The 22,145-nt window shown below is 39.4% G+C and overlaps 1 protein-coding gene across 4 annotated transcripts in view; it reads right to left on the bottom strand.

Moving 5' to 3' along the window:
- The window catches only part of LYSMD2 (LysM domain containing 2), a 38,980-nt gene that overhangs the window by 9,238 nt on the left and 7,597 nt on the right, over positions 1–22,145 (bottom strand). Inside the window, exon 2 of one of the 4 annotated variants that reach the window (XM_043471977.1) lies at positions 3,275–3,737. In XM_043471977.1, the coding sequence (XP_043327912.1) occupies positions 3,275–3,544 (270 nt within the window). In that variant the 5' untranslated portion in view covers positions 3,545–3,737. Of the gene's footprint in view, positions 1–2,716; positions 2,827–2,867; positions 3,246–3,274; positions 3,738–22,145 lie in introns of those variants that run through there. The other 3 variants (XM_043471982.1, XM_043471978.1, XM_043471979.1) reach the window with 3 other exon arrangements.

Here is a 22,145-nt window from a genome sequence, read left to right as displayed (position 1 = left end):
TCTCAATTCATCCTCAGTAGTTTCAGTTTCCCTCACAGAGGTCTTCTGTGGCCACACCATTTGAAATTGCAGCCACAGCCACCAGCCTAAACTCCTTTCCCTGCTTAATTTTTTTTTTTCATTTTGCTTGTCAGTACCTGACATATAATAAGTAAACTTTGTTTACTTACTGTCTCCACTGACTAAAATATAAGTTCCATGAGGATAAGAACTTTTAGTTATTCACTAATGTATCATCAGAAAGGTAGAAGCTGGGGGAAAAAAAAATCTGATGAATGATAAACACTATTGAGAAAGCAAAACAGGAAAGAGAGGAAGGGCATTGGGGTGAAGGAAGGTTGCAATTTGACATGGAGTGGCCTGGAAGGCCTCAAGGAGGAGATATTTAAACAAAGACTTGAAGGCAGTGAGAGGGCAGGTCACAAAGCCAATATCAGCCACATGATTTGCAGGTCCCAAGGTGGCTTAGCTGGTAAAGAATTCACCTGCAATTCAGGAAACATGGGTCCGATTCCTGGGTTGGGAAGATGCCCTGGAGAAGGAAATGGCACTCCAGTATTCTTGCCTGGAGAATCCCATGGACTGAGGAGTCTGGCAGACCACAGTCCACAGAGTTGCGAAGAGTCTGACACGACTGAAGTGACTGAGCACACACACACAAGGAAAGTGAAAATGTGGGGCCACTGTCAACAAATTAGTAAACTTTTAAAGACAGCAACAGCAGACCATTAACTGCAGGATTCCTCTAAGCGTGGGGTTTATGGGACTGCACAGGTCCCCCAGCTATGACATGGCGCTGCACACAGCTATCAGGGAAAGCGCTCCCCACAGATGGATGGAACAGCAAGTTCAAAGATCCCAAGAAGGGACACTGCATTTTGAATGAGAAAAGGGGCCATGCATATAAAACAGGAACATTCATGGGCTCCTTTACTGGATCCAGTAGGTTTGAGGTAAGCTCTAAATCTCTAATTTCTCATCACCTACCCCTTTAAGCAATTTAATTTAAATATGATGTGGGTGATCTTGGCAATCAATATGAGAAACTTAACTAACTCAACTTCTTTCTGTTTAATTGAGGAATGAAAAACCTTTCTGCCTTAACTTCCACATAAAACCAATTTTTAATGAGTAAATCCAATTAACATCTGTAGTTAATAACTGTAATAATATCACTTCACTGTTATGGTGAGTATCTGCACTTTTACTAGTTCTGTATAACCAATGGGAAGAGTCTCTAAAAATTTCATCAATTGGAGTTCAAAATCCAAAGTAAATGAGAACCACTGGTACTCAACCAAGAGGGAGGGTTTCTCAGGGAATATGTGGATAAATTTCTAGATGGGAGTGGGGGGTGCTAGTGGCATTTACTGGGCAGAGAACAGAGATGCTGCTAAACATCTCACAATGCACAGAACAGTCCCCTGAGACAAAGAATTATCCAGTCCCTAGTACCTATAGGGGTGCAGTTAAGAAACACTAAAATAGATTGTGGTTACAGATCATAGTTCCCAATTCACTATATTTGAGCTTAACATCTTAAAATTAAGTCTTTATAAAGGTAATGAAAAAAACTGACTTACACTTTAATGAGAAGAGATGATAAAGTTATGAGGAACAGGATCTACATCAGTGAAAACAGGGATTAGAAAGCATTTGATCAAAGGTGGAGAACTGCAGTGAACAGATGTTCAGGAGCTCTGAGCAACCCAAATGGAATCATGGAGGGCAATGAGGAGCAGAGAGACTGCTATGGGTAGGGGCCAGGGAAATGACACTCTCTGGATATCATGGATTCCTAGGTACAGTGAGCCTGGCCTAGTATTAAATAGAAAAGATGCACAGAAATCACAAAGAAAAGACCGTCCTTCTGGAGGAATCAAAATGAGAAAGATAGCTCTTGATAAGACTAGGATAAAAATAAGGATGGAAATCAGAAGTAATACCTAGAGCAAAGCAAATGCTTTATCACTGTGCTAATTCAAGCTAATCTCAATGAATAAGCATTGGAATATTGGAATGGAATACAGGAAAATAACCTTACCTCTCATCTGTAAAAAGGAGATTAATTACACCTCTCCCCAAGCCTTAGGAAAATCAAACTGAGTAAGAACAAGATGGTACTGGACAAATGCAATGCCTGGCACACAGCAGGCACTCAACAGAAGGTGTAGCTACTGATAACTTCCTAACTGCTTCTTCTGGCTCTGACTCAAAACCAGTCCCCATGAATGCAAATATAAGGACTGACGTTCTATGTTCACATTTAGAAACTCCCAAGGGGGCAGAATAGGACAAACCATGGCACGAAATCCTCCGTACATGTCTGCACAACAAGATCCCTGCTCTCAGACTGTTTAAATGATAGTAGGACCTGCCAGGTAAACACACACCAGCTTGGGTGTGCAAATGAGATGACTCAGTCTCTGTCACTGGTGCAGAGCCAGAAAGAGTTTCACTTGCAGAGAAAGATAAAGACAAGATCACCTTTCTTCCTATTGCTGTCTAGGGTGCTTCAGAGAAGAACATTGAAAACTGATACAGAACTCACATGTAAAAAGGCCATCACATAGTTCAGAGTTAATTATAAGTAATTTTAATGAAAAATATGCTCCCTCAGGTTTCCATGTTCTTCCCAGAGGTGTAATGCAATAGGCCCAAGGCACAGGCACACCGGCACTTATAAATTTATAATAAACACAGCTCTCCAGCTCACCTGGACCACATTCTTGGCCGCTGCTTAGCGACAGGTGTCACATGCACACTTGCCAGTGAGCCCAGGAGTGTAATTTCACTTCTAAATAAAGAAGCATAATCAATAGAACCAGAACCATCCGGCAGGAACAACTGTACCCTTCCTGACTCACCATAGTGCTTGTTTACCCAGAAAACAAAATTCTCTGCCCAAATCCAAACATCAGTTCGGCGTCCAGGAAATATTACATAGCAGCATGACCCAGAATGAAAATCGGGCGAATCTGGGTCCAGGTGGTGACGATGCCCTGGTCCTCTTTGGCCTTCCTCAAGCGGCGGATCCTATCCGAGTGTGGGCAGGGCATCGGGAACTCGATGCGCCCACCCGGGAGAGCCTTCACGGCCCGCCCCTCTGGCTACCAGACCGGCTCTGGCGACCGTCGCTGTCCCAGCAGCGCGCGCTGGGCGACCGCTGGAGGCCGAGCCGCCGGGGGCCGCTGGCTGCTCCTCGACGCCCGGCTCCTCGCGCGCCCCGCCCCGAGCCGCGGCGCCCCCGCCCGCGGCCGCCAGCCCTGCTCACCGAGACTCCGTACTTGAGCGCGATGCCCTGCAGCGTGTCGCCGGCGCGGACCCGGTGCTCCACATGGCGCTCGATGACGCCGGCGCCCAGCGGCGCCCGCACGCTGGCCGTGCTACCGTACGAGCGGGTCTTGGTGCGTGCCAGGCTCAGCGACAGCTCGGCCTCCTCGGCCTCGGAGCCCGAACGCGAGTGCGGCGGCAAGGGGGCCGAGGACCGGGGCGCACGGGGGCCGCCTGCCCGCAGGGACGGAGCGGGCGAGGAATCCGCCATGGGTCCTGCGGAGGCCGCCGGGTCGGGAAGCTCGCCAAAGGGGCGGCGCCTCGTCCGCCGCCACCTCCTCTTCCTCCTCACAGGGGCTGCGGAGGGCCGTTCCGCGGGGGCGGCGGGCTACAGGCCTCGGTGGGAAGATGCGGACCCGCCATGGCGGGCGCCCGCTCCTCCGCGTCCGCCTTTCCAGGCGCACCTGCAGGAGGGAGAGCGAAACGAGCTCCGGCTGCTGCCCCGCGGACCGCTCGGCTCCACCCTGCCCACCCGGCTGGCCCCGCGCTGCGACAGGCGGAGAGCGCTAAGGCTCCCGGCAGTGTAGCCACGGGGGCCCCCATAGATGCCCTCAATCCCCGGGTGGAATTCCGCGCCGGGCCGACAGAGCCCCACTCTGCCCAAAGCAAAACACCAAAGCTTCGCTCTGCTCCTTTATTGATTCCACAGCAGGCTTCAGCTTTCTTACATCTTCAACTTCTCCCAGTCCCCATTACCCCAGGACCTCACAGAAAAATTAAGACCATTTAACACACACACTTTCTCCAGGCCCATCGCAACAGCCTTTCAGGGTCCGGTGCCCTCAACACTCCGGGGAGGATAGTGCTTCTAAGGCCTGGTGTGATCTCTAACTACCTTCACGGGCTTTGGTTTCACTCTTCATTGCACACCAGTGCCAATTTTAGTCCTGCGCTGCCTTGCAAGTCTGCCTGGCTACAGTCCATTCTCTTGGCTCACTACTTAGAACTTACTACCTGCCCCTAATTTTTTCTTATCATTTTCCTCCTTAATACCCTGAAACCATGACTCCCCAAAGTTTTATCATTAACTTCACCAATGGCCTCTTATCTGTATTATTTATCTGAACACCCTCTCCTCAACTTTCTGCCTTCTGATAGTATTCTACACAGAGTGGGTGCACATTTATTAAACTCTAGCACTCAGGATTCTGTTGTACTCTGGACAGCTCTTCAAGAGGAGGTACTCTATGGGCAGATTCTGAGACTGGAGATTTGATTCATCAGCTGAAATTTCGATATGTGGCTGTGCTGGACAGAGACAAAGGAACGAGAGTTCAGAAGACAGGGGAAGAGATGGGGAAGAACAAAATGGCCCCCGAATTACCATCCCACTCAAAAATTCTTCAGTGGTTTCCTATGGACAACAGTATTTATATAACTCACACTGGCAACTCAACTCCTTTTTTGCATTTTTATTGTTCACACTCTGGCCGTACCCCATCTACAACTCATCCTGGAAACTCCATACCTCCTGCCAGACAGAAGCACTTGAACTTACCCCTCCTTATCTTCATGCCTGGCATATGCTATACCCTACGCTTGTAGCCCTTCTCCAGTCTCACTGTCTACATTTAAGAAAAATTTAAGGTCCATCCCAAATGATACATCCCCAAATGAGATCTTTCCTGTTTCTTCCCACCTGTACCTGTCCCCCATATGCCCACTTGTTATTGTTTCTCCACTGAACTCCAAGGTGGTTTGTACCTCTTGCTTAGCATTTAACTTGTGTTTTGTGCCCCACACTTGTCTTATTTCTTCTATACATACTCCTGAGAGGTAAAACTAGATCTTATTTAGCTTCAGCAGTGTGTACTTAGCTCAGTGCCTTGAATGAAGCATCAGAAGTATTGATAGTTGAATTGAGGTAGAGTAAAAAGATCCTGAAGGCTGTACTAGGTTATTTAGCAAAAGTCTTCTATGGATGAACTTGAACTCTTGAGTGGTATCCAGAGTGCCTATCCCAGGACCAAAGAAAGAGGCAGAATGTAAAGGAGATCAAAGTATTCCAAAATATAAAGGAGATCAGGTAATATTTCAAGAAAACAGGAGAAATTGACCTCGGAGTTGAAGTCTAGTAGAGAAACAGCATTGGAGAAGGAAATGGCAACCGACTCCAGTGTTCTTGCCTGGAAAATCCCAGGGACAGGGGAGCCTGGTGGGCTGCCGTCTATGGGGTCGCACAGAGTCTGACATGACTGAAGTGACTTAGCGGCAGCAGAAAGACAGCATAGAGCATATCTTCCACTGAAGAAAAGTCTACCAAAGAACTGGAAGTCTTTATTTGAAGATTAATGAACTGGGTTCTATGAGTATTTGTTCTTTGGAAAGGGTTCCATGATCAATTACTTGAGGAAGCACTGCAATCTCTATTTGCCTTTTGGAGAGTCACAATGCACATTAGAATACTGAAGGCCCTAGAAGGCCCTATAGTAAAATAAGCTATTGAATTCTGCTTGACACTATACTTCTCAAATTCATTTGACCATGGAACTCCCATTTTTCCCTCAGAATTTCTACAGTTTTGGAAGTGCTGATATAAAGTAGAGAAAGACAGGCCTAAATAAGGAAACAGGAAAATGACTTTGAGAATCAGAGATTCCCAAAAGATGGAACAGTACACATAAAGGGGCAGAAAATGATCACTGAATGCATTCATAAAATGACCAAATCCTCTGTTATAAGTGCAGGGGAAAAGTTAACACCAAAAACGTACAAAGATTCATAAGCCATCCCACTTCTCTCTTATCAGGACTAATTTCTAAGCTGTCCCTAGTTATTTTCAATTTCTCCAGCCTTAAGAAAACCCAAGTCATAAAACACCTTCAAAACAGTTGTAAAATGGTCTGAAATAAATTCAACACAATTCTCAGGATTTTCTCCATGATTCCTTTTTGTGATCAAAAAGCTAGAGTTTCCTCTGAAACTGAAAGTTGCTCAGTTGTGTCCGACACTTTGAGATCCCAGGGACTGTATAGTCTATGGAATCTCCAGGGCAGAATACTGGAGTGGATAGCCCTTCCCTTCTCCAGGAGATCTTCCCAACACAGGGATTGAACCCAGGTCTCCCTCATTTCAGGCGGATTCTTTACCAGCTGAGCCACCAGGGAAGCCCCTTTAGCTACAAGTCTCCTCTAGAAGCCCCTCTAGAAGTTTGCTCTAGTTCTCAGAAATTAAAAAATTAATCAGCTTGAATCAATGCTTTTTTTATATTATTTGGTTAGAGTTCTTTGTGAGTTGTTTTTTCCTACATAGATTTGCACTGTTTCCAAATATCTAGTCTTCCTGTGAATTTTATACTGACTTCTCCCTAATCCAAAGTTAAACATCTACATTTGCAGCTCAGACTGAATTTTTTGTATATACATATATTTTTTTCCTTCTTCAACTATAACTTCAAAATTAGTTTTATGTATATCTGCCTACAACATAGAGCAAACCTCACCACTAGTGGTGAAACATTAGAAATACTTCCTTTGAGAACAAGAATAAGAAAAGGAAGGCTTCTGTTGCTGCTTCAATCTAATTTTGTTCTGGAAATCCTAGTCAGTGCAATAGCAAAAATAGGGAGAAAGGGAAATGAAGATTGAGAAAAAAATAACTGTTATTTACTGATAATAAACAATACGAAAATATTTACAGGTAATACAGATAATATCTAAAATTGGAACTGTTCAAACTATAAGACACAGATCGTTATGCAATTACCAGTTGAATCAAACAATCAGAAAATTTAATTCTGGAAAGAGATCCTTTTAGATACCAAAAGAAAAATTAGGAGTAAACTTAATAAAAGAGAAGCAAGCTTTTTATGGAAAAAATATTACATTTTATTAAAGGACATAAAATAAGATGTAAACAAAAACAGATACTCCACACTTATGGAATGGGAAGATACAAAATAATGAAAATTTTCATTTCCTTCCCAAACTAATACATAAATACTTTGAAATTCCAACCAAAATTCCTATAGGATTCTTCAAAGAGCATGGCAGGCTTATCTTAAAATTCATATAGAAGATAAAGGGCTAAGAAGAGCCAAGACTTTCCTGAAGAAGAATGAGGGAGGGAGGCTTAACTTCACAATCATTAAGTTATAACAAAGGGATGAGAACTAAACCATTACAGTAGTGATACTGGGAAAGACAAATGTAACAAAGGGACATCAAAAAAAAAATCCCAGAAGCAGACCCACACATATCAGAGAAACGAACCTGTGTCCAAAAATGCTGCTGCCACAATTAGTTATCCTTGTGGGAAAAAGTTAGATCTCTTCCTTATACCATATGTCAAAATCAATTGTACACTAAGTAGACATATAATTGGGAAAAGCAAACTTTGACACATTTAGAATATCTTTATACCTTGGGATAGCAAAGAATTTCTTAAACAAGATACCAAAAATATAAACTGCAAAGAAAAAACTGGCAAATTATACACATAAAAACCTCTGTCCTGAAAATGTACCTTAAAATCTGAGTAGACAAGGTATAAAATTGGGGAAATATATTTGAATACATATAATTGACAAAGTATTACTATCCATAATATGTTAAAATTCCTACAATTAAAAACATCCGCTAAAAATAATTAAAAGATATGAATAGACAATTTACAGAAAATAAAACTCAAGTGCCCAATGGAAAGATGCGCAGCCTCACCAATAAGCAGAGGAATTCCATTTGAAATTCCATTTATAATTTCATAGGCATGAGATTAGCAAAAATAGAAAAATCGGACAATTAAAGTATTGATAAGAGTCCTATTGAACTACAGAATTTCTCAAACAGTGTTAGTGGCAGTGTAAACCGGTGCAACCACTTTGAAGAGCTATGGGACTGTGTCTAGTAAAGTTGAAGACATTCATATCTGGTTCTGATTCTGGCAAGCTGGAAGTCTAAACTAATTTGAAGTCCTCCTAACACAAGTATTTACAATTTACTTTTTAATGAAATTCATAACTGAGCCAGCAATAAAAAAAGAGACAGCCTCATATATCAAAACAAGAGGAATTTGAAAGCTAGAACCAAAAACAACTTGTCTAAAACTAATACATGAAGAAATAGAAAGTCTAAATGGTTCCCATTAAAGAAACTAAATCAGTACTAGAGTTTAAAATCTTGTTAGCAAAAAATATTAGCATCAGGAGATCTTATTGGAAGATTCTATCAACCTTTCAAAGAACACATCAATCCAACCTTGCGTAAACTTTTTCAGAACAGAAAGTAGCAGGAACTATCTTCAAATCGGTTCATAATATAACCATATTTACCATGGCCATAACCAAAACCAGCTGAGGAAGTATCACACTCATAAAGAAAGATATAAAAATCTTAAAATATCATTAAGCCAAATCTAGCAGTGCATACAAAAAGTAATCCATCATAAACAAGATGACTTTATCCCAGAAACTCAAGAGTGCCTTAATATTGACATTAATAGATTTAAGTGACAGAATCAAAGAATTAGTCTAATAAAGGATGAGCAAGACCTTTATAGAGAAAGTTTTTAATTTATGAAAATACATTGGGGGTTTAGTCACTAACTCGTGTCCAACTCTTTGCAACCCATGCATTGTAGCCCTCCCCACACCTCTGTGCATGAGATTTCCCAGGCAAGAATACTGGAGTGAGTTGCCATTTCTTCAGGGGATTGTCCCTACCCAGGGATCGAACCCCCGTTGGCAGGCAGATTCTTTATCACTGAGCCACCTGAGAAGCCCAAAAATACATTAAAGACAATTTAAATAAACAGAAAAACTATGCTACGTTCACAAACAGGAAGACTCTATCATATAAAATTTCAATATTCTAAAACTTGGTCTGTATATTCGATGCAATAACAATGGGTTTGCAAGAAATATGACAAGCTGATTCTAAAGTTGATATGGAAAAGCAAAGACTCACAGACAAGCAAGATATTTCTGAAGAATAAGGAAAAGGAAAATGCTCTACCAGATATCAAGAGTTACTGTAAAGGTATTAATAGTTAAAACAGGATGATTTTGATGCTGGGAAACCAGTGGATAAGAGTAATGTACCCAGAAACAGAATCACAAATGTATGAGAACTTGATCTATGACAGAGGTAGCAGATCACTGGGAAATGGTCTGTAAAACACATGACATCAGGACGATTAGCTATCTACATGGTAGACTCTGCTTCCTACCATACACAAAATTTAATTTCAGATGAATTACAGACTTAAATGTGAAAGATAAAACTTCAAAACTTTTAGAAGAATATAGAGAAAAATATCCTTATGTTCTCCAGACAAGATTTCTTTAGACAGACTAAAAAAAAGTTTTATTCATAAAAGATTAATAAGCATGAAAACATTAAAATTGAGAACTTCTGCTAGCAAGATGATACTTTAAGGAAAACAAAAAGACAAATTAGAAATTAAGAGACATGTGTCCTAAGAACCAAAAGTATTTTAATAAAATGTTGAATTATCCCTCAGTATCCAAATTCTAGTTAGTGAAAAGCAGTTACATGAAAAGCAAGAACCAAATAGATCTGAAAACAAGGTGTTCTTCATTATTTGAACTCTGGCTATCTGAATTCAGAAACTGCATATTTGTTGTTGATAGTTGATAGTAAGGAATGTTTTATTTTTAACATATGCAATCAACCAAAGACTAATATCCAGAATATTTAAAGAGCTACTTCCTATATAACAATAAAAAAAGACATATTCCAATGGCATAACTAGAATTTTACAGAAGAAAAAAATCCTAATTGTGAATAAACATATGAAAAGATGCTTAATCTCATCAAAATCAGAAAAATTTACATTAAGATGAAATAGTAACCCTTTTGCACTCACCAGATTGGCAAAATCTAAGTTTGGCAAGGCCAGTGACCAGTGAAAATAGGAATTCTATTCATTGCTGGGAGACGTATAATTTGGTACAGCCACTTTGAAAAACACTCACTAAGATAAGCAAAACTATAAAATTGTACATGTGCATTCCCTACAAATGAGAAATTCCAATATTAGACACTGTATATCCCCTGTTGAAAATCTCATACCTATACACCAGGAGACATGTTGTGAAAAAGTCCACGGTAGCATCATTCAGAGTAACAAAAACTGGAAACAATCAATTATTCAGTAGCAGAACAGATAAGCAAATTGTACTATATTTACATAATTGCATATTTTAACTGCCTTATTGAGAAATAATTCACTATCATACAACTCACCCAAATAAAGTATTTTACATTCTAAGTACATTGTTAGTTTTTTACTTGTGGTAAAAAATACATATACATATATAGCAAAATTAACCACTTGAACCATTTTTAAGTACAGTGGCACCAGTTACAATTTACAATGTTGTGCAACCATCACAACACTGTCTATTTCCAAAATTTTTTCATCACTCCAAACAGAAACTATAAGCACTAAGCAGTAACTTCCTATCCCTGCTTTCTCCAGCCCCTGGTAACCTCTATCTCTATGAATTTATCTATTCTAGACATTTCATATAAATAGAAACTTACAGTATTTGTCCTTTTGTATACGACTTGTTTCACTTAGCATAATGTCCTCAATGTTCATCCATGTTGTAACGTGTCAGAACTTCAGTCCTTTTTTGGTTGAGTAATACTTCATAATGTGGATATATCACATTTTGTTTGCCCATTGATCTGCTGATGGACATTTGGGTTGTTTCTACCTTTTAGCAATTGTAAATAATGCTACAATAAACATTGGCATTTTATAAATATCTATTTAAGTCCTTATTTTCAATTTCTTTGGATAGATACCTAAGACTGAAATTGCTGGGTCATATGTTTACCTTTTTGAGAAACCACCGAACTATTTTCCATAGCAGTTGGATGGTTTCACATTCCAACTTGCTGCAATGTACAAAGGTTCCAATTTCTCCACAACTTTGCCAACAAATATATTTCCCAATCTTTGACTTGCCTTTTCATTATTTTAATAGTGTCTTTCTCAGAGTAGAAATGTTCAACTTTAATAAAGCCCAACTCACCAATTTTCTCTTTCATGAATTTGCTTCTGGTGTTGCATCTAAAAGCCATCATCAAATCCAGAGTCACCTGGACTTTCTCCAAAGTTGTTTTCTATATGCCATAAGCTTTGTGTTTGGAACTTAGATCTATGTTCCATCCTGAGTTAATATTTGTGAATGGTGAGAACTCTGCATTTAAATTTATTCTTTTGCAATGTGGATGCCCAGTTACTAAGCACCATTAGTCAAAAAGACTATCATTTATCCACTGAGTTGGCCTTGCTTTTTTGTCAACTTAACTTAAAGGTAAGTTAACTATATTTGTGAAAGTTAACTATATTTGTGAGAGTCTATTTCTGGGCTCTCTATTCTGTTCCATTGATCTATTTGCCTATTTTTTCATTATTACCACACTGTTATGATTACTGTAGCTTTATAGTAAGTCCTGAAGTTTGGTAGCCTTGAGTCCTTTGACTTTGTTCTTCCTCTTCAGTATTGCATTGACCAGTCTAGGTCTTTCACCTTTCCATATAAACTTTAGAATTAGTTGGTTGATATCCACAAAATAAGCTTCCCTGTTGGCTCAGTCGGTAAAGAATCTGACTGCACTGCAGGAAATCCCAGTTCAATCCCTGGGTTGGGAAGATTCCCTGGAAAAGGAAATGGCAAACCACTCCAATATTCTTGCCTGGGAAAGCCAATGTACAGAGGAGCCTGGTGGGCTACAGTCCATGTGCTTGCAAGAGATGGACAGAGCGACGTAGCGACTAAACCACCACCATCTACAAAATAACTTGCTCAGATTTTAATTGAGATTGCACCAAATCTATAGGTCATGTTGGAAAGAATTAGCATCCTAACAGCATGAAGTTTTTCTCTATATAAACTTGAAATACCTCACCACTTAAATCTTTGATTCCTTTCATCAGAGTTTTGTTGATCATATAGATATACATCTACCTAAGTATCTTTTTCTTTCTTCATTTTTTTGGTACTAACATAAATGATATTATGTTTTTAATTTCAAATTACAATTACAGGAAAACAATTGCCTTTGTATATTGACTTTGTAATCTGCAACCTTGTTATAATCACATATTAGTTCCAGAAGGTTTTTTATTTTTTGAGATAACAGAGTTTCTGGTTTCTTTTATTGAATATCACATATACAACAATCTGAGAATAAAAATACTAATGTTACAACTCAACAGTATAGTTAATGATAAGCATTTCCTTTGCATATATATTCAGTTAGAAATATGAGATTAAATAATTTTTTGGAATGACTTGTAAATTCTATGTGATATATATATGTATGTTATATATATGACATGATATATATGATATGTATACATATATATGTATATCTCTCAACTTTTACTTTTTTAATGAATTTATTTATTTTAATTGGAGGCTAATTAGTTTACAATATTGTGGTGGTTTTGCCATACATTGACATGAATCAGTCACAGGTGTACATGTGTCCCCCATCCCAAACCCCTCTCCCACCTCCCTCCCCATCCCATCCCTCTGGGTTGTCCCAGTGCACCAGCTTTGAGTGCCCTGTTTCATGCATTGAACTTGGACTGGTCATCTATTTCACATATGGTAATATACACAGTTCAGTTCCAGAAGGTTTTTAAAACAATTCTTTGGAATTTTCTACATAGATAATCATGTCATCTATGAACACAGACTTTTATTTCTTCCTTCCCAATCTATATATACCTTCCCTCTCCTAGTCTTGCTACATTCAGTGTGATGTTGAATCAGAATAGTGAGAGGAGACATCCTCATTTTGTTTCTGATCTTAGAGGGAAAGCATCTAGTTTTTTACCATTAGGTATATCAGCTGTAGTTTTCTATACATCTTCTTTATCATGTTGAGGATGGTCCCCTCTAGAAAAGGGGGGACCCTTTTGAGAGCTTTTCATCATGAATGAATGTTGGATTTTGTCAATGCCTTCTCCATATCTATTGATACAGTCATAGGATTCTTTTCTTCTTTAGCCTGTTGATGTGATGGATGGATTATATTAATTTTATATTCACTGATTTGTTGAATGTTGAACCAGCCTTGCATACTGGGAATAAACCCCACTTGCTAGTAATGTAAATTTCTTTATATATTGCTGGACTCTGTCAATACTTTGTGAAGACTTTTGCATCTACTTTCATAAGTGATATTGACCTGTAACTTTTCTTTCTTGTAATATCTTTGTCTGGTATTGGTATTAGGATAATATTGGCCTCATAGAATGAGTTAAGAAGTGTTCCTTCTGCTTCTATTTTCTGGGAAGAGATTATGAAGAATAGGTATCATTTCTTCCTCAAATTCTTGGTAGAATTCATCGGTAAAACCATCCTGGCCATAATTAAAGTTAATAAGGATTATACCCAAAATAAATGACATAGAGACTAGAAAAAAATAGAGTAAATCAACAAAACCAAAAGTTGGTTCTTTGAAAAGATCAACAAAATTGACAAACCTTTAGCTAGACTGACCAAGAGAAAAAACAGGGAAATGCATATACTAAAATTAGGAATGAAGGGGGGGAAACATCAATATTGATACAACAGAAATAAAAAGGATAATAAAGAAATATGAACAACTATTTGCCAAGAAACTACAAAACTTAGATGAAATGGATACATTCCTAGAAAGACACAAACTAACAAAACTGACTCAAGAAGAAATACATAATCTGAATTCAACCAAAAAGATTGAATTAGTAATTTTTAAATTTCTAGTAAAGAAAAGCCAAGGCCCAGATGGTTTAATTGGTAAATTCTACCAAACATCTAAAGAATTAATACCAATCTTTCATAAATGCTTCCCCAAAATAGAAGAGGAAGCAACACTTGTAACACAAGGCTAGAATTACTCTGATATCAAAACTAGTCAATGCATCAGAAGATAAGAAAATCACTGACCAATATCTCCTATGAATATGGAAAAAGTTTTCAACAAAATACTAGCAAACTAAACACAATGATTATGAAGAGGATTATATACCATGATCAAGTAGGATTTATCTCAGGAATAAATAATTAAGATCTGAAAAATAAATGTGATATACCATATTAATAGAATAAATGAAAAAAATCTACATGATCATCTTAATAGACTGGAAAAAATCTTTGATGCAATCCAACACCCTTTCATGATAAAAGCATTGAACCAAGTAGGAATAGACAGGAACTTCTTCAAACTGATAAAGAGTGTGTACCAAAGGATACCATCAAAAAATTATTAATAGAAAAAAGAACAATTCACAGAATGAGAAAAAATATGTGCAAATAATATGTCTGACAAGGAATTTATAATCAGAATATATGAAAAAGGTTTATAGATCAGTAATAAAAAGACAAATAACCCAATTAAAAGTGAACTTCCCTGGTGGTCCAATAGTTAAGAATCTGCCTGCCAATGCAGGGGACATGGGTTTGATCCCTGGTCAGGAAAGATTCAACATGCTGTGGAGCAACTAAGCCTATGTGGAGCAACTACTGAGCCCACGTACTGTAGCTACTAAGGCCCGTGTTCCCTAGAGCCTGTGCTCCTCAACAAGCGAAGCCACCACAATGAGGGGCCCATGTGCCAAACTAGAAAGTAGCCCCACTCACTGCAACTAGAGAAAGCTCGTGTGCAGCAACCAAGACTCAGCGCAACCAAAAATAAATTAAAACATAAATTGTTCTTAAAACGTAGTCAAAAGATTTGAATAGCATTTCTTTGAATAAAATATAAAAATGATCTGTAAGCACATGAAAAAATTGTTCAATATGATTATGCATTGAAGAACTGCACATCAAAACCACAATGGGATATCACTTCACACTAAATGGGATGGCTATAATAATTATTTTTAAAAAGACACATCAACAAGTGTTGACAAAGATATGGAAAAATTGGAATGCTCACACGTTACTGGTAAGAATATAAAATGGTGAAGCTACTTTGGAAAACAGTTTGACAGTTTCTTGTAATGCTAAACATAGTAATGCTAAACATAAAGTTACCATGAAGTGAAGTGAAGTGAAGTGCCTCAGTCATGTCCGACTCTTTGCGACCCCATGGACTGTAGTCTACAAGGCTCCTCTGTCCATGGAATTTTCCAGGCAAGAGTACTGGAGTGGGTTGCCATTTCCTTCTCCAGGGGCTCTTCCAGACCCAGGGATAGAACCCAGGTCTCCTGCATTGCAGGCAGACACTTTACCATCTGAGCCACCAGGGAAGCCCAAAGTTACTATATGACCTACCAATTCTATTCCTAGGTATATACCCAAGAGAAATAAAAATATATGTCTATACAAAAACCTGTGCACACGGGGAACTATAGTCAATGTCTTGTAGTAACCCATAATGGAAAATAATTTCAAAAATAACATATGTGTGGAGGAGCCAAGATGGCGGAGGAGTAGGACGGGGAGACCACTTTCTCTCCTACAAATTCATCAAAAGAATAACTGAATGCAGAGCAAACTTCACAAAACAACTTCTGATCACTAGCTGAGGTCATCAGGCGCCCAGAAAAGCAGACCATTGTCTTCGAAAGGAGGTAGGACAAAATATAAAAGATAAAAAGTGAGACAAAAGAGCTAAGGACGGAGACCCGTCCCGGGAAGGGAGCCTTAGGCGGCCTTGCTTGGGGTAGGGTCTGGGCCTGAGTGCCCTGAGGACAATCGGAGGGAGCTTCTGTGAGGTGCCAACTTGAACTGTGGGAGACCAAAGGAGAGAGAGTAAATTAACCGGCCAGAACACACTGCCGGCCGTTCGCAGAACAAAGGGACGGAGAAAGTCCCGAGAAGAGCTCGCAGGCTGCGGACCGGCCCAGCCCCGCCGGAGGCAGGAGGCAGGGGGGAGGGGAAGGTCGCGGTGAGACACAGGGCGCAGGCACCCGACCGGCGCCGGCGGGGACTGGGGCTGGGGACGCAGAGGGCGGAAGGCGCGCGCACCCGACTGGCGTCAGCGGAAACTGAGACTGGGTCCGCGGAAGGGAGTGGGCGCGCCACACCTGGGGATAGTGCGCCCATCAAGCCCCTCGCTGCCTGGACCGCTCTGACGGGGAAGGCACAGAGAGCAGGCGCAGCTTTTCGCTCCGCGCTTTTGTGTAACACCCGAGGGCTGGAACCTAGCGCAGTGCGGGGCGCGCTCCATATAGAACAGCCGGGAGCCTGAGCAGCGCAGATGGAGAAAGCAGCGTCAGCCCCTCCCGGCAGCGCCAGCCCGCCCCCGCAGGGCCAGCCCCTCCCCGCAGCGTCAGCCCCTCCCCGCAGCGCCAGCCCATCCCCGCAGCGTCAGCCCCTCCCAGCAGCGCAACGGAACTAGCTAACTGAATAAGAGTCCACCTCCGCCCGCCTGTGTCAGGGCGGAAATGAGGCTCTGAAGAGACCAGCAAACAGAAGCCAAATAAACAAAGGGAACCGCTTCAGAAGGGACTGGTGCAACAGATTAAAATCCCTGTAGAAAACACCGACTTCACCGGAAGGGCCCTGTAGATATTGAGAAGTGTAAGCTGGAACGAGGAGCTATCTGAAACTGAGCCGAACCCACACTGACCGCAACAGCTCCAGAGAAACTCCTAGATATATTTTTACTTTTTTTTTCTAAGTAAGGAAAAAAAAAAATTTTTTTTCTTTTTATATTTTTTCTTTTTTATTTTTTCTCTTTTATTTTCCTTTAAAATTCCCTATTACTCCCCCATTACTCCTTAGCTTTCATTTACATAGATTTTTACGATTTTTTAAATTAGGGGAAAAAAAAAATTTTTTTTTTTCTTTTTTTTTCTTCTTTCTTTTTTTTTTTGTTTTTTTTTCTTTTTTCTTCTTTTTTTTCCTTTCCGTTTTCTCTTTTATTTTCTATTTTTCTTTTTCTCTTATTTCTTTTAAAGTCCTCTAGTACTCCTCTACTACTCTTCATTTTCATTTTCACTACACTATAACCTTACCAAAAAAAAAAGAGAAGCCCTATCTTTAAACCGAAGATTATTCTCTCCCAATCTTGACTCTCTGTTTTCTACCCCAGAACACCTCTATTTCCTCCTTTCCCCTTCTCTTCCCAATCCAATTCTGTGAATCCTTGTAGGTGTCTGAGATACGGAGAACACTCTGGGAACAGACAGCTGCGTAGATCTGTCTCTCTCCTCTGAGTCCCCCTTTTTCTCCTCCTGCTCATCTCTATCTCCCTCCTCCCTTTTCTCCTGTTCATGTAACTCTGTGAACCTCTCTGGGTGTCCCTAACAGGGGAGAATCTTTTCGCCATTAACCTAGAAGTTTTATTATCAGTGCTGTATAGTTGGAGAAGTCCTGAGACTACAGGAAGAATAAAACTGAAATCCAGAGGCAGGAAACTTAAGCCCAAAACCTGAGAACACCAGAAAACTCCTGACTACATGGAACTTTAAGCAATAAGTGACCGTCCAAAGCCTCCATACCTACACTGAAACCAACCACCACCCAAGAGCCAGTAAGTTTTAGAGCAAGACATACCACGCAAATTCTCCAGCAACACAGGAACATAGCCCCGAATGTCAACATACAGGCTGCCCAAGGTGACACCTAACACATAGACCCATCTCAAAACTCATTACTGGGCACTCCATTGCTCTCCAAAAAGAAGAAATCAAGTTCCACGCACCAGTACACTGACGCAAGCTTCACTGACGCAAGCTTCCCTAACCGGGAAACCTTGACAAGCCAATCGTCTAACCCCACCCACTGGGTAAATCCTCCACAATATAAAGGAACCACAGACCTCCAGAATACAGAAAGTCCACTCCAGACACAGCAATCTAAACAAGATGAAAAGGCAAAGAAATACCAAACAGGTAAAGGAACATGAAAAATGCCCACCAAGTCAAACAAAAGAGGAGGAGATAGGGAATCTACCTGAAAAAGAATTTAGAATAATGATAATAAAAATGATCCAAAATCTTGAAAACAAAATGGAGTTACAGATAAATAGCCTGGAGACAAAGATTGAAAAGATACAAGAATTGTTTAATAAAGACCTAGAAGAAATAAAAAAGTCAATTAAAAATGAACAATGCAATGAATGAGATCAAAAACACTTTGGAGGGAACCAAGAGTAGAATAACGGAGGCAGAAGATAGGATAAGAGAGGTAGAAGATAAAATGGTGGAAATAAATGAAGCAGAGAGGAAAAAAGAAAAAAGGATCAAAAGAAATGAGGACAACCTCAGGGACCTCTGGGACACTGTGAAACGCCCCAACATTCAAATCATAGGAGTTCCAGAAGAAGAAGACAAAAAGAAAGGCCATGAGAAAATACTCGAGGAGATAATAGCTGAAAACTTCCCTAAAATGGGGAAGGAAATAGCCACTCAAGTCCAAGAAACCCAGAGAGTCCCAAACAGGATAAACCCAAGGCGAAACACCCCAAGACACATATTAATCAAACTAACAAAGATCAAACACAAAGAACAAATATTAAAAGCAGCAAGGGAAAAACAACAATAACACACAAAGGGATTCCCATAAGGATAACAGCTGACCTATCAATAGAAACCCTCCAGGCCAGAAGGGAATGGCAGGACGTACTGAAAGTAATGAAAGAGAATAACCTACAACCTAGATTACTGTATCCAGCAAGGATCTCATTCAGATATGAAGGAGAATTCAAAAGCTTTAACAAGAATAAGCAAAAGCTGAGAGAATTCAGCACCACCAAACCAGCTCTTCAACAAATGCTAAAGGATCTTCTCTAGACAGGAAATGCAGAAAGGTTGTATAAACGGGGAACCCAAAAACAACAAAGTAAATGCAACGGGACCACACCTTATCAATAACTTACCTTAAATGTCAATGGGATTGAATGCCCCAACCAAAAGACAAAGATTGGCTGAATGCGATACAAAAACAAGACCCCATATTATGCTGTCTAAAGAGACCCACCTCAAAACAAAGAGACAACATTACAGGACTAAAAGGTGAAGGCTGGGGAAAAAATATTTCATGCAAACGGAGACCAAAAAGAAAAGCAGGAGTCGCAGATACTCAATTCAGATAAAATGACTTTCAAATAAAAGCTGTGAAAAAAGACAAAGAAGGACACTACATAATGATCAAAAGGGGGATCCCAAATCCAAGAAGAGACTATAACCAATTATAAATTATATATGCACCCAACATAGGAGCACCGCAATATGTACGGCAAACGCTAATGAGTATGAAAGAGGAAATTAATAGTAACACAATAATAGTGGGAGACTTTAATACCCCACTCACAACTATGGATATATCAACTAAACAGAAAATTAACAAGGAAACACAAACCTTAAATGAGAAAATGGACCAGCTAGATCTAATTGATATCTATAGGACATTTCACCCCAAAAAATCAACTTCACCTTTTTCTCAAGTGCACACGGAACCTTCTCCAGAATAGATCACATCCTGGGCCATAAATCTAGTCTTGGAAAATTCAAAAACATTGAAATCATTCCAGTCGTCTTTTCTGACCACAGTGCAGTAAGATTAGATCTCAATTACAGGAAAAAAATTGTTAAAAATTCAAACACCTGGAGGCTAAATAACACGCTTCTGAATAACCAACAAATCATAGAAGAAATCAAAAAAGAAATCAAAATATGTATAGAAATGAATGAAAATGAAAACACAACAACCCAAAACCTATGGGACAGTGTAAAAGCAGTGCTAAGGGGAAGGTTCATAGCATTACAGGCTTACATCAAGAAACAAGAAAAAAGCCAAATAAATAACCTAACTCTACACCTAAAGCAATTAGAGAAGGAAGAAATGAAGAACCCCAGGGGTAGCAGAAGGAAAGAAATCTTAAAAATTAAGGCAGAAATAAATGCAATAGAAACTAAAGAGACCATAGCAAAAATCAACAAAGCTAAAAGCTGGTTTTTTGAAAAAATAAACAAAATTGACAAACCATTAGCAATACTCATTAAGAAACAAAGAGAGAAGAACCAAATTAACAAAATTAGAAATGAAAATGGAGAGATCACAACAGACAACACTGAAATACAAAGGATCATAAGAGACTACTACCAGCAGCTCTATGCCAATAAAATGGACAACTTGGATGAAATGGACAAATTCTTAGAAAGGTATAACTTTCCAAAACTGAACCAGGAAGAAATAGAAGATCTTAACAGACCCATCACAGGCAAGGAAATCGAAACTGTAATCAAAAATCTTCCAGCAAACAAAAGCCCAGGACCAGATGGCTTCACAGCTGAATTTTACCAAAAATTTAGAGAAGAGCTAACACCTACCTTACTCAAACTCTTCCAGAAAATTGCAGAAGAAGGTAAACTTCCAAACTCATTCTATGAGGCCACCATCACCCTAATTCCAAAACCTGACAAAGATGCCACAAAAAAAGAAAACTACAGGCCAATATCACTGATGAACATAGATGCAAAAATCCTTAACAAAATTCTAGCAAACAGACTCCAACAACATATTAAAAAAATCATACACCACGACCAAGTGGGCTTTATCCCAGGAATGCAAGGATTCTTCAATATCCGCAAATCAATCAATGTAATACACATTAACAAATTGAAAGATAAAAACCATATGATTATCTCAATAGATGCAGAGAAAGCCTTTGACAAAATTCAACACTCATTTATGATTAAAACTCTCCAGAAAGCAGGAATAGAAGGAACATATCTCAACATAATAAAAGCTATATATGACAAACCCACAGCAAGCATTACCCTCAATGGTGAAAAATTGAAAGCATTTCCCCTAGAATCAGGAACAAGACAAGGGTGCCACTCTCACCACTACTATTCAACATAGTGTTGGAAGTTTTGGCCACAGCAATCAGAGCAGAAAAAGAAGTAAAAGGAATCCAGATAGGAAAAGAAGAAGTGAAACTCTCACTGTTTGCAGATAACATGATCCTCTATATAGAAAACCCTAAAGACTCTACCAGAAAATTACTAGAACTAATCAACGAATATAGTAAAGTTGCAGGATATAAAACTAACACACAGAAATCCCTTGCATTCCTATATACTAACAATGAAAAAACAGAAAGAGAAATTAAGAACAATACCATTCACATTGCAACAAAAAGAATAAAATACTTAGGAGTATATCTACCTAAAGAAACAAAAGACCTATACATAGAAAACTATAAAACACTGATGAAAGAAATCAAAGAGGACACAAACAGATGGAGAAACATACCGTGTTCATGGATTGGAAGAAATCAATATTGTCAAAATGGCTGTTCTACCCAAAGCAATCTATAGATTCAATGCAATCCCTATCAAGCTACCAACGGTATATTTCACAGAACTAGACCAAAGAATTTCACAATTTGTATGGAAATACAAAAAACCTCGAATAGCCAAAGTAATCTTGAAAAAGAAGAATGGAACTGGAGGAATCAACCTGCCTGACTTCAGACTCTACTACAAAGCCACAGTCATCAAGACAGTGTGGTACTGGCACAAAGACAGAAATATAGACCAATGGAACAGAATAGAAAGCCCACAGATAAATCCACGAACCTATGGTCACCTTATCTTTGACAAAGGAGGCAAGGATATACAATGGAAAAAAGACAACCTCTTTAACAAGTGGTGCTGGGAAAACTGGTCAACCACTTGTAAAAGAATGAAACTAGAACACTTTCTAACACCATACACAAAAAATAAACTCAAAATGGATTAAAGATCTAAATGTAAGACCAGAAACTATAAAACTCCAGAGGAGAACATAGGCAAAACACTCTCCAACATAAATCACAGCAGGATCCTCTATGACCCACCTCCCAGAATATTGGAAATAAAAGCAAAAATAAACAAATGGGACCTAA

This window comes from Cervus canadensis, chromosome 6 (genome assembly GCF_019320065.1).
Source record: "Cervus canadensis isolate Bull #8, Minnesota chromosome 6, ASM1932006v1, whole genome shotgun sequence".
NCBI classification, from domain to species: Eukaryota; Metazoa; Chordata; class Mammalia; order Artiodactyla; family Cervidae; genus Cervus; species Cervus canadensis.
Note: the sequence above shows the minus strand (reverse complement) of the source record. Positions and strands in the feature narration are given on the sequence as shown.